The sequence below is a fragment of the Eublepharis macularius genome, chromosome 7 (genome assembly GCF_028583425.1).
Source record: "Eublepharis macularius isolate TG4126 chromosome 7, MPM_Emac_v1.0, whole genome shotgun sequence".
In the NCBI taxonomy this organism is placed as follows: Eukaryota; Metazoa; Chordata; class Lepidosauria; order Squamata; family Eublepharidae; genus Eublepharis; species Eublepharis macularius.
This window is the reverse complement of record NC_072796.1, coordinates 119,803,649-119,817,470: the sequence shown is the minus strand read 5'-3', so window position 1 is coordinate 119,817,470 and position 13,822 is coordinate 119,803,649. Positions and strand designations below refer to the sequence as shown.

At 40.7% G+C, this 13,822-nt stretch overlaps 1 protein-coding gene across 3 annotated transcripts in view; it reads left to right on the top strand.

Annotated features, from left to right (window-relative positions):
• Positions 1-13,822, top strand: part of CSMD3 (CUB and Sushi multiple domains 3) — a 922,268-nt gene that overhangs the window by 435,581 nt on the left and 472,865 nt on the right. For 2 of the 3 annotated variants that reach the window (XM_054984890.1, XM_054984889.1), the window contains one exon: positions 7,665-7,742. The exons of the other annotated variant lie outside the window; for it this stretch is intronic. In XM_054984890.1, coding sequence (XP_054840865.1) covers positions 7,665-7,742 — 78 coding nt within the window. The remainder of the gene's footprint in view (positions 1-7,664; positions 7,743-13,822) is intronic. 3 annotated transcript variants of the gene reach the window in all.

Sequence of the window (13,822 nt, the reverse complement as noted above, 5' to 3'; positions counted from 1 at the left end):
TATATGGTACCAAAAATATATATGATGTGATCGTTAAGTGATATAAACATATTCATGGAGCCTAGGAGGGTTAATTTTCCTACATACGCCAGTACCATGTATTCTTCCTGCTCAGTTGTGTCAGGTATGGGCTTTTGTATCCTGTTGGAGAACTCATGAGTGAGGTCATTTGGAAGTGACTCAGCTGTGGGCAGTCTTGGGCTCCATCATTTGAGAAGCCTTTTATGACACTGAGATTAAAGCCACTACTCTGGCCTAGGATGAGAGGGGTAATCAACTGAGCTTTGATCCTTAGACAGATACTCCAGAAGAATATCTGTAAGATCAAAATAAAGGGAAGATATATATATATATGAGAGGGAGTGATATTATGGAGGGTGAAGGATATTATGACAACTAATCAGACATGATGACATGTTTGAGACCTTTGATAGATGGATTCAGCCTTCAGACCAGGTCTGGTAGTACATTCAGCTGAAGCATTCTCTTATTTCTAAATCTGACCCTGGATCTTGTGGAACTTCAGATTGTTGTCCCTCCTTCCTGTCCTGTCTTCACTCTCATGAGGACCCCCCAGGCAGCTAACAAATTAAAACATGCAAACTAAAACCACATCATAAAACCATTACAATCAACCAACACACATCATTAAAACAGTTAAAACTGGAACTTAAAAACATATAAAGTCATAAAAACAACAATTAATACATTACTGAATAATCGATAGATGATATACTCAGAATTGGGGGAGGAGCAGGCACTAGTGTTTCAAAAGATTATTTGTGTTTCTTTAATGAGTGTTGGCAACTATCCATCTTCATATGACCGGAAGTTCCCTCCCTCCCGCCCTTCCAGCCTTGGTGGCACTGAACTATGGAATGCCTATAATGGTTTATTTCATTGTATGAGAGTAGCATCTACAATTGAAAAAGGGGGAAAGGACATAAGGCCCCTTAAAGGTTTTGAGAGTTAAAAATCTATTGAACTGAGCAACTAACTCATTAATGGGTTAATGGATGTATCAGTCCATATATCAATTATTTGTTCCCCATCTTTACATTCATCTTCAATAACAAATCTTATATGTTAGAAAGGCCTTAATGAATGGGGAGAGGGGAGGCAATGTGGAACTCTCCCAAGATATCTATATTTGAAGTTTTGCAAGCTCAGATATATATACATGTATTTGGACAGTGTGATATTCCTTTCTCTTTACCTTAATTGACTCAACTGCCCTGGTCATTTTGTGCACTTGGAACACAATTAGTCCTCATCAGGCTGTTATTTTAGTTTTTAGTGTTGTTGAGAACTCTCCCTTGTCTGTGGGTGGTCTGATTTTGCTTTGTTTATGAGTGGAGTGGGGGGGATTCAGATGCCTTACGATTCTACAGGTTGTTTTAGCCACAGAACTGGTATAATGCCATTAAACTTATCTATATTTCTTATATTATCCCTGTATCATCGTTACCGATACTACATATAGCTTATTCTAGAAGACAAAAATACATTCTATCCAGCTAAATTACAGACTTCATTATTTACTTATTTATTTATTTATGTCATTTATAGTCTGCCCTTCTCACTGAGACTTAAGGCAGATCACACAGTATGAGATTAGTATAATCAGTATCAAGTACATTTCAATACAGTATCAAGGACATTTCCATAAACAATGCTATAGGATAAATAGATACAAGTTTTAAAGACATAGTATTAGCAAGAATCCAATACAGAGTAGAAAAAATACTGAAGCAGAACGTAATCAGTTCTAGGACTAACATTAGGCAACATGGAGCACAGGTGGTACATAGAAGTACATATTTAAAGCAACAGATAACGTGTAAGGGAATATAGTGATGAAGTCTATGGTCCCTAACTCATTAGCGAAGGCATCTGAGACCCCCCTCCCTACAATACAGCCCTCCCATTTGAGTAAAAAGCCTTTTTGAATAGTTTGGTTTTGCATTGTTTACAAAAAGCCAGGAGAGTGGGGGGCTCTACTGTCTTCCTCAGGCAGATAATTTCACAGGACAGGGGCCACCACAGAGAAAGCCTGTATACATGCACAGCCTGGCACTGGCAGGAGACACTGTTCAGATGAGCGAAGCTGCCGTGGAGGAACATAGGGAGGGAGGCAGTCCTGTAGGTATGCTGGACCAAAGCCATGAAGAACTTTGTATGTAATCACTAAAACCTTGAACTGAGCATGGTAACTGATGTGTAGCCAATGGAGTGACTTTAGGATGGGAGTGATGTTCATGCTTCTGCTTGCTCCTGATAACAGTTGAGCTGCAGCATTTTGCACTAATTGGAGCCTCCTAGTTAACTTAGATGGGAAACCTATGTATAGCGCATTGCAATAGACAAGCCTTGATGTTACCACCATAGCATGGATCCAAGCAGCCAGGTCAGCCATGTCAAAATAAGAAGCCATCTTCCAGGCTAGAGTGAGGTTGTAGAAAGCATTTTTTTTGCCGCTGCCTTAACTTGTTTTTCTAGTAATAATGCTGGATCCAGTATAACCCCTACGCTCTTAACTGAGTCTGCAAGGGCCAGACAAACTGCATCAAAAATGGGGAGTACAATGTCCTTCAAGATCTCTGCCTCCCCAACAAGCATCACTTCAGTCTTGTCTGGGTTCAATTTCAATTTATTGTTTTTCAACCATTTCACCATGGCTGTCAGGCAGTGATCTAAGATTTCTACTGCATCCTGTGGGGACCTGGATAACGAGATATAGAGTTGGGTATAATCTGCATATTGATGACGTCCAACTCCATACCTGCGAATGCGTTCTCCTAAAGGCTTTACGTAGAGGTTGAATAACATGGGAGATAAGATTGCGCCCTGCAGAACCCTACAAGATAGTTCCCATTCTAGAGATAGTTGATCTCCAATGGCCACCCTTTGAGACCGCTCCAAGAGAAATGATTTAAACTAGTCCAGGGCACATCCTTTGATGTCCACTTCTGTTTCTCAATGTCTCAGCAGGATGGCATGGTCTACTGTATCAAAGGCTGCAGGCAGATCCAATAGAAGCAGTAAGGAGGCATGGCCCCTGTCCATATTCAGATGGAGATAATCCACTAATGCTACTAGTGCTGTCTCTGTCTCATGCCCTGGTCTGAAACATGACCAGAAAGGGTCCAGAGTGCTAGAGTTATCCAAGAAAGTCGAGTTAGTCAGCTACCGCTCTCTCAATCACTCTGCCCAGAAAGGGCAGATTGGAGACTGGGCAATAATTGGCCACATCATTTTGTCTAGGGATGATTTTTTAAGTAGCGGGTGGATAACCACTTGTTTGAGCTGCCGGGGAAAGCTGCCCTGAGTTAGCAATTGATTTACAGTAGACCTCAGTGGTTCACTTACGTGGTTCTTACTTGATGTCAACCGCCAGGATGGGCAGGGATCAAGCTCACAAACAGGGGCTTTCTTAGACATCAAGATCCTGTTAAGATCTGTCATTGTGATTGGTTCAAAGGAGTCCAAATGTAAGCTGTATTTCTTCTATCTCGTTTACATTGCAACTAGCATCTAGATCAGAGCGTATTTGCTATTTTATCAGCGAAAAGCTTAGCAAAGGCCTTGCAGCTAATTGTCTGTTCTTGGGACTGTAAAAGTTCAGATTTAGGAGTTTGGATGTGTCTGGATATCTTAAACAACTGGGATAGTTGTGAACCATGCAATACAATAGTTGCCAAAAAATAATGTTTCTTTGCCGCTTTCATTTCCACTTCATAGGTCCTCCAGTGGGTTCTGTAGCATATTTATCTGCTTCTCCATGAGTTTTTCACCAGCACGTTTCTAGACATCTTCCAACTCTCTTTAAGTCAGCCAGCTCCGTAATAAACCATGGGGCTGGCGTCCATCCCAAGGGCCAGAGCGGTTGATAAGTAGCAATGGTGTCAATAGCTTCAAGGAGCTTTGCATTCCACACTCCTACAGCAGCGACCATAAGGCATGTGTCTGGAATTCTAAAATCCCCCAAGGCATTTTGGAATCTAGAAGGGTCAATGAGCCTTTGTGGGTGAATCATTTTAACTGGACCCCCCAATTTTGTGGAGAGTTGGGACTATATTCACTTCTGCCTTCAGCAGATGATGGTCTGACAATGGTTCAGGCCGGCTCCGCAATGTTGAAACAAGGTTTTCTCTTAAAGGCACAGTACAAAATATTAAGTCTAAGGTGTGGCCTCTTTCATGTGTAGGGCCTGTCACAATTTGCGAGAGGCCCAGAGTTGTCAGGGAAGCTATACATTCCTGAGCTAGGCCTGACTTTGAGCACTCAGCATTAGTGGTGTGCAGGAGGGGGTTAATTTGGGTTTCCCGCTTTGGGTATTTTGGGTATTTCAGAAATACCTTAATTCCGAAGCAAGCCGCTTCGGAATTAAGGTACTTTACTGACTTTGGTATGCTCCGTAAATATTTGGAGCATACTGAAGCGAGGGGGGCAACTTCCCCACCCCTACCCCCACCCCCCTGGGGCAACCCCTCCACCCCCTCATCCATTTACCTTACCTTGCGGGAGGTTCAGCTGTACCACGGGCTGCTGCAGCGGCAGTGGCAGTGGCACGAGGCTGTGATGGCCTGGAGGCTCCAAGCCATTGCAGCAGCCTTGTGCTGCCGCTGCTACAGTGGCAGCGGTGGTGGCATGAGGCTGCTGTGATGGCCTGCAGGCTCCAGGCCATTGCAGCTTCGTGCTGCCACTGCCACCTGAATCTCCGGGGCATTGGGGAAGGCTGGAGCTGCCTCCTCTGGCCCTTCCTGCCCCTCAAATGGCTGCTGTGGCACCAGCGCGCTGCGGCCATTCGAGGGGCATGAAGGGCTGGAGGAGGCAGCTCCGGCCTTCCCCAATGCCCCACAGGCTCAGGCGGTAGCAGCTGCCACCGACAAGGTGGGTGGGTGGGTGAGGGTGGGATGATGTTTAAAGGGCCCCACCGCTGCTTGCAAGCAGTGGCTGGGCCCTTTAAATTCAGCCCTGAAGCTTTCCGAAGCTTTCGGAAAGCTTCGGAAAGCTTTGATTCGGGATTTCCGAATCAGGGCCAGCATGCTGGCCCCAATTTGGATATCCAGAATCTTTCTGGATTGGGTCCAATTCAGGTAATTTACCCAAATTGGAAACCCGAAGTGCACAGCCCTACTCAGCATAGATGTTGAAGTCTCCCAGAACAATAAGCCTAGGTGTTTCTAACACCATGTCTGCTAGCAGCTCTGCCAACTCAGAAGGGAGCTTATGGGGGAGCTAAGTGGTCTACACAAGAAGGATACCCAATCTATTTTTAATTCCCAGAGACAGGTACATGCAGTCAATACCAGCTACAGCAAATTCCTACATAATCTACTCTCAAGCAAGTTCCACTATTTTTTATATGGCTGGCATGCGTATGTGCCATCAAGTCGCAACCAGCTTACGGCAACCCCAGGAAAGGGCTTTTCAAGCAAGTGAGAAGCAGAGGTGGTTTGCCAGTGCCTTCCTCTTCAGAGTCTTCCTCGGTGATCCTGCTTAATGTCTGAGTTCTGACGAGATTGAGTGATACCATACCACCTTAATTACCCACTGTGGTTTATTTCCAAGTAAATGTGCATTCAACTGCAGCTGTAAACACATATTTAACCTTCCTAATAAAATCAGTCAGATTTTAAATTGCATAATTCTGTTTAGACCATGCCTATAATTTTTTAAAAGCTGTTCTCTCTCTTATTTCATTTTGGTCACTTTTCTCTTATCCTTTCTTCCTTGTGATTCCTCTCTCCTTATTCGGCATTTTTTTTTTTTTTTGCTCCACAGCTGTTTTAAAACAGCTGCAAAATGTCCTAATTCCCAGTTTTTGAAGGGGTAAAAAAACCTGCTGAAAAATAGAAATGTCACCCTTTTGCTAAAGTACGGCACAAACACATCTGTTTCAAGGAGAGGGAGGAAACTGTCTAATTAAAAAATAGAGCAGCTGATGCTATATTTTTTAAAAGGTAAATAAAAATTAGCCAATTAAAGTATTTAAATATTGGTGTAATTATAGTGCTTATGTCATGGCAAAAGAGTGATGTACACTTCATTTTGATAAATGATATACTTAATTTAGGGTGAGCATTAAATATGAGCGACCCTCCATGAAAGACGCATAGTTGTTTCTGTTCTGTTCCTTACACTACGTAGTAAATCCTGTTAAACTCATTGGGACTTGCATAGGATTGTGCTCTTAAAAAAAATAACACACAGTAATTAGAAACAGTACAGTTTTCCTTCTCTCTCCCTGTCTTCGTTGGTGCACAGAGGTTCTCTTCGTATTTACAAATGTCAATCTGAAGAGTTGTTTATTTATAGTCATGTTACTTATAGTAATTGTACGTCCTATTAGATCTGATTACAACTGATTTCCAGACCACAGAGATCAGTTCCCTTGGAGAAAATGGCTACTTTGGAAGGTGGAGTCTATGGCATTAAACATGGCTGAGGTTCCACCCCTCCCCAGACCCCACTCTCTCCAGGATCCCCCCCCCCAGTCTCCAGGAATTTCTGAACCTGGAGCTGACAGCCTTAATCTCATCCTATTGGATACAATGGAAGCTTCCCAATGAGCTAACATGAACCTGTTGACTTTCCCACATGATGAAGAAACAGCCATTCCAACACATCTTCAGACTGCATCTCACGTTATCCTCATATATCCTACTTGCAGGGATACTGTGGTGACAAATTGGAACAATGCACAACCGTTTTATGCTATATCAGTGTAACTATGACTGAAATCTGCTAGAAAAGGCTTTGTGATTGAATTCAACAAGGTTGGGGTTTTTTTCAGAGACGGGTTTCACACACTGAACTGATTTCCATATAGATAGGTTGTCCATGGTTTATCTGTATCCATTCTTATAATATTGTGATTTTTTAAAAAAAAGTTACATTTCTTTTCACTGATATTTTATTGTAATTAAATGTGCTTAGCAATCAGAGGGGGAGAGAGAGAGACAGAGAGAGAGAGAGAAAACAATGTTGGCATGCTTACTTAACATTGTCATTGTTATACCATTGCTTGGTTGGGGTATTTTGAGGAATTATCAAGGGCCTTCTTGTACTGTTCCCCATGGATAGAAATGTAAGCTCATATAAAACTGTGCTACAGGCTGGGAAGTGGCAATGTTGTGTTTTAAAATGGATAAAATGTCAGAGAAGAAGTTTGAGAAAAAGAATGGAGTTAAACATAATGATTGTATCCATTAATAAGGGCAATAAACCCCTATTAAATGCCAATAAAGTTTTGGAAGCGCTCTTGCACCCCTTGTACTAAAGGCTCAGTTTTCCAGGGTCCATATCTGTACAATAATAAATGGACACAAAGGCAGTTATGGTTCATGGAAACTGGTATATTTTAGTCTATCTTTACATTTTGCATAAGAGGCATCATCTGCTCATTACAGGAAAAGAAAATTATGCATTATCCTTGCTTGTTCCTGTATGTTTTTTACATAATCCAGTTTAAATGTTTGCCTTTTGTGTAAAAATACTCTTTTCTAGTCTTTTCCTCCCTCTTTTGGGTACACAATATTGTTGGAAATCATTTACTTTTTAATTTGCACCTCCATGATAAAAAAAAGAATTGTCAATTGAAATGAACTCTTATTAGACTGTATTGCCTGATACATGTTTTTGTTTGTTTTCTTAACTAGTGAAAAAGGCCATAGATTTTAAATCTAGAGGATTTAAATTGTTTCCAGGGAAAGACAACAGCAACAAGTTTTCTATCTGTGAGTGTACTCCTTTTTGTTACTTTTTTCTAGTGCAAGAGTGAAGTGTGTGCTGTCTGTGTTGTTTGTGTATGTTTTCAATATCGTTCACATATATCAGAGAATTAAACTGTATGAAATATTTCTTCTACAATCTGCATGGTGAATGTAAAAGTGTAGTTGTACTCTGAAGAGTTACTGGACAAATCTGGCATCCTTGGAGTGTGTTTTCTTGAGTGCCTTAGTATTCCAAATTAAAATTTAATGGCTCTACAAATAAATATTTTCCTTTCTCCTAACAGTAGAATTTCATTTGACATTAAATTAATCCTTCTGTGATTTATATGCCCTATTTTTTTAAAAAAAAATACAATCTAGATCACTGGTTCAGTGCCATCTTTAAAATGTTTGTTGAGAAGTAAACACATTAGAGTTTCTTTGGACTTACTGCCTGGTTAATATGAAAAGATGAGATGACAGTAAATTTATGATAAAATCTTTTCATTGCTTTTGAAATGCTAATAAAAGCTCTGAGCAGGCCCAGCTTCGATTGGGGCTACATAAAGAGCATGTAATGCAAAATTATTTCCTGCCTGGTTCATTTCACAAATGGAAATCCACCCTACTGGCTGTAGTTATCCCTCAGTGGTGGTGGCAGGGAGAGGAAAACCAACAAAATATGTGTGTCTATCTTTTTTCTCCTCTGTAACTAAGGCTGTTTCCACACATGTTGGATAATCCACTTTCAATATGCTTTAGTGAACATTTATAACTGATTTTCCATGTGTGGAACAAAAAATCCACTTCTAAAGGATAACTAAAGTGCATTGAAAATGCATTATTCAACGTGTGTGGAAACGGCCTAATAATAATACAGGAAGGGTGTGACTGATAAGTTAATACATCTCCCCTGAAACGTATATTTAAAAGACATTGAGAAAGTTTTAGTTGGGAAAGTTGTAATTTTTCCTAGATTTACTCTAAGCACATTTCAAATTTTAACCTTTCACGATCTATTGCATTCAGTATAGAAATGGCATGTCTGTCCACCATATATAAACACAGGTATTACATGTCCATTCCTAAATGCAGCATGTGGAAGTCACTGGAGAATATTAATATTCCAATAAATTCAGGAGAACTTTCTGTCTTCAGGGCAAAGCAAGTATTAGAGCTGTTTTCTGAAGTGCTCACAGACATAGTGCTAAAATAATTACATGCCTAATCTCCTAATCTACAGGGCCACTAATCACTCCTAAACATTTTCATTTCAACCTAAAATCATGTACCCAACCACTCAGGAACAAAAGCCTTGTGATACCTTCTATTTAGAACAACCAAAATAGCACAAACCAATACAAAAGTTCTTGAATTCTCCAGAACCATTCATTAAACTCTATTAAAAACAAATACAACATGCAACAATAACAACACCCAACTGAAAAGTCGGGGGGGGATCAATCAACCACTTTAAAAAATCCTTTTGTGGCTGCAGTTATCTCTTCATCTAAAAATGTCTAAGTTGTAACTTGATACCAGCTTCATCCAACTTATTTGTATATATTTAAATCTGGCTGGCATTCCACGTTAGCTCCTTTTCACACTGGGGCTTCAAAACATTGCAGTATCTGTTCTGCTTCCCATGTTTGCAGGAGTATCACACTTGCAAGGTAGTCATGGGACACAGAACCGATGTTTGTCTGCACATCCCCAATTTTCCCTGTGGACATACCACAATGTTATTTTGAAGCTGCTGCCGAGTCATGTCTGGCCCGATTAATGTCAGTGCAAACTCTATACTTTCCTTCTGTTTCTCTTCTCCCCCCCTCTCCTTTTCTGTGGGGCTGATTGTTCTGTTCAGAATTAACCACTCCCACCTTCCACAGCTCTCTGAATGCGTTTTCCACTATTTTTATCAGTAAAGTGAGGTAAGGGCCATAAGGCTGCTTTTCCCTCAGCTTCCTCTAGGTATGCAAGTACTCTCTCTCTCTCTCTCTCTCTCTCTTTTTTTCAAAGCCAAGAATGATTCCTAATGTTGCTGCTTATTCCCTGCTGGCTTTAAAAGCCAGGAAATGGTTAAATAGCTGCTTTTTCCTTCCTCCCTTGGGGTATGCACACACACTCTCTTTTCAAAGGCAAGAACGGGCTGTAACATTATAACACTGTAACACTGTAACATTACTGCACATTCCTCCTGGCTTTAAAAGACAGGAAGGATTAAATGACTGCTTTTCCCTCCCTCCCAGACACGTTTTGGACTTTGACAAAGAGGGGAAAAAAACACAAGCATCTTGCACAGCCCTTTGGAAACAAAGTGGCAGAGAAGCTGCTGGGAGGGAATGAAGCGGCAGCATTTTAACCCTTTCCTGGCTTGGCTTAAAAAAATGAGAGTGGAAAAAGCACAAAAAGTGTTTTTCCCCAGAACTCTGCTACCAATTGCTTCTCCAGTGGACACAAGACAGCCCAGTCAGCAAATACAGGGGTGGGATCCCAACATTGCAACGTTACTATGCCTTCTCAAAGTTTTTTTTTTTTTAAGTGTAACGTGAATTGTAAAGCCCTAAAAGCCTGAAACTGCACCGAGGCTTCAAAGCCCATCTAAAATGAAAAAGATGCCAAATTGAAACTGCCTCAGACAGTGTAGAATGTGGGGGTGAAATGCTGAAGCCATTGTGATCGTGACATAAATGACAGTTTAAACCGGAAGTGCGAAAAGGGCCCAAGTTGTAAGTAAAGGACCTTAAAATCATTGCCTGAGACACTGTGCTGCTGTAGCACAGTGGCTAAGTGATTGGGCTGCAAATCAGCACTCTACTGGTTCGAATCCCACTCCTGCCATGAGCTCAGTAGGTGGCCTTGGGTAAGCCACTCCTTTCAGCCCTAACTCCCCAGCTGTATTGTGGGGATAATAATAACACTAAATTGTTTACTGCTCTGAGTGGGACACTAATCTGTCTAGAAGAGTGGTATATAAGCGCAGTTATTATTATTATTTCCCCACCCCTTTGTGTTTTTTAACAGCCTTCTTGACATAGAGTTCTGAAGAACCCAAACTGTGCTATTTTGGGAGCACTTAATGAAAGGTATTACGTAGATTTTGTTTTAGGTTTTGTTCTGGACCGTCACAACTACTTTGCAACTTTTGGCTGTCTGGATGACTGCTCACTGGTGGCAACTTTAACTGGCTGAGCCATGGTGATCAGAAGCTTAAATTATAAGTTATTTCATCTGTACCCTTGTCTTTCTCCAAACATTTGAAAATTGCTTATGTCTAGCTCCCAGGCAGTCCCCTGTCTAAGTATCATACAAAATAAGATCTGCTCTGCTTTGACATTTGATAATTCCTGGAGCCACACCAATAGTCATCCACATGGAGGACATGGCATGCAACATTTCAGTTTCTGATTATGTTGCATGACTCACGTTCCATTAAAAACAAGTTGTTAAGCAAAGGAAGAAATAAAAATGGCCAGACATAAACATAGGCCCTTTGACATCCTACCCTTAATATGTGACAAGGAAGTATGTGTCTGAATGCTCCACCCTATGTTCAGATCCCTTCTCATTGAGTCTACAGAGCAGTTTGATGACAGTCTGAAAATGTCAATAGAACTACCTTCAATGAATTGTAACCACATACTCACGTTATTCGTCTTCTCCTTATGGAAGGGGAGACACCTTGCACTGCAGAAAAGTGCTACCGTTAGTGGAACTATTACTTTCATTAGCATTGTCCAGGTGTAAAAAAAGAAACCTTTTTAACAATAGTTCCATAACATGTCACTATTTTTAGCTTCAGATGGGACAAAAAATGGATAGTCTTATGTAGATTTTAACATCTGAAAGAAATCAGCATTATTTTACATAATTGATGTTCTGTTGAGTATGCAAAACCAAGAAGAAAATTAGAAAGACCTCATTCTAGTACCTGAAGTCAGCAGAAATTACTTTGAAAGGACAGAGCTGTTGGTAAATGTTTGCCATTTTGTACAGTCACTTTTCAGAGTGGAACCACTTTTAAAATATTTAATGTTCTATATGTATAAAAATGTGTGCGCTGTGTTTTCTTCTTTGCAAAGAAATGAAATTTGTTGAGTCCATGTACAACCTGGGCAGATTTTGTTTGTGTTGATTATCTGCACCTGCAACAGATGCCTTGGAAGCAATTTCCCGGATCTTGCATGGTGAGAATATGCCCTTAAGAAGCTGTACTTCAGTGAGATTTCTGCAGCCGATGTCCTGCATGACCAAGCTGATGGGAAATTTGCTAAGGAGAAACAAAGTAGACCACACTGTACATAATTTTTCATGTGAAGATATGAACATATGCACTCTCAGACAGCTAGTCTGTATTAGTCCAGTATTTTAGTTCCGAGTGAGAGAAGGTCTCCAAGGTCTGAGGTCCTTCTCAGCCCAACTGGAGATGGCAAGGACTGAATCTGAGGCCTCAGATGCACAAAGCACATTCTCTCCTACTAAGCTATAGATATCTCTCTTCTTTTATAGCAGTTTATTAGTATTGCTAATTTAGTCCATAAAATACCATCTGCTAAACAACCTCCTGAGAAATGTTTTAATATTTAAGATGTGTAATAAATGGCTGAACGAGAGAGAAGACATAGTCTGCGCTGAATTACAGGAGGAAGGACAGGAGACCAAAGGAGAGATTATTTCCCTTTTATTGCTATTTCTTTCCTCCCTATACACATGAAACAGGATATGACAAGTCAATGTATTGATCTTTCCAAGCTTCTGTATGACTAAACAGGAGGCCAAACATATAATAGAATAATAAATTGCCTCATTCTTTTGTGGAAATCAGTAAATGAATACAGAAGACAGATGAAAAATGGTGTAACTTTTTTTTTTGCAATGCTGCAGCTAAAACCATTTTATTCATAGTTTAACATTTCCATTTGATAATGACATTGCTACTAACATCCATCCTTGATATGACTGATTTTGACAAAGTCATCTACTGCTACTGTTACTTTTAATTGTAGATATCTATTTGGTTCACTTAGTGCAAAAAAATAGTGGAGATTTGGCCCAGACAAATTGCTTGTTCAGCCAGCTTGGATACAGGCCTGCATATAAGATGATTACTAAGAAGTCAGCAACATAAACTTGTGTGAGACAGGGATGAATTATTGGAATGATACATATTGGAGAAACTATGTAATTTGGGGGGATAGATTAAATACGTGTAAGCAGAAGAAAGGGAGGAATCAAATGTAAGGCCACTTGCATGCCGGGTCAACAGGATGGATGGTGATATTGTTCATAGAGATAAAGATTAATTGAAGAGGAATTAGGAAGAAAAAACCCTAAAAGTTTCAATATTAGACATACTGGAGGTTGGAGCATGAACAGACAAGACAGATCTTCCTACACATCTGAAAAGTGCCCTAGGTTTGCAGAAAATTCTGAAATTAAAAAATGGGAGATTAAAAAAACAAAATGATAAAAGGAGTGCATGCAGCTTTAACCAGATGCCCTCAGTGGCTGTTGCTAGGCAATCGTAGCAGTTGGGCTAGTATTTCAGGCTCGGTTTCTATCAGTAAAAAGCTGCAAGGATGGGTCAGGGCCCTTTGCAGAGCTGCTTTGACCTTTGAGGGAAGACTTATTGGGGCCAGCCTCAACAGCAACCACCAGGCAACTTGATACCACATGACTAGCATGACTCATACAGAACTTGCTGCTTGCTACTGTTCAACAGTGACCTCTCCAAAAAAAGCTAGTGCAGTGTAGTGGTTAGAGTTTCAGAATAGGATGAGGAGACCCAGGTTCGAATCACCACTCTGCTGTGAAAGCTCACTGGGTGACTTTGACCCAGTCATATGCTCTCAGCCTAACTTACCTCTCAGAGTTGTTGTGAGGATAATATGGAGGCAAGAAGAATGCTGCAAGCGGCTTTGGTTTCCCATTATGGAGGAAGGCAGTACATAAATGAAGTAAATAAATAATAAATATAGATGACGATGGGGGGCAGATAAAAGGTAAGTTGTTTAATGGGTTTGAAGGAAAGAAGGAGCAAGGGAAATGTGAGCATATGGAGGCTGCCAGGAGGAAGGAAAGAGGAAATCGTGTGGGGAAGGGGA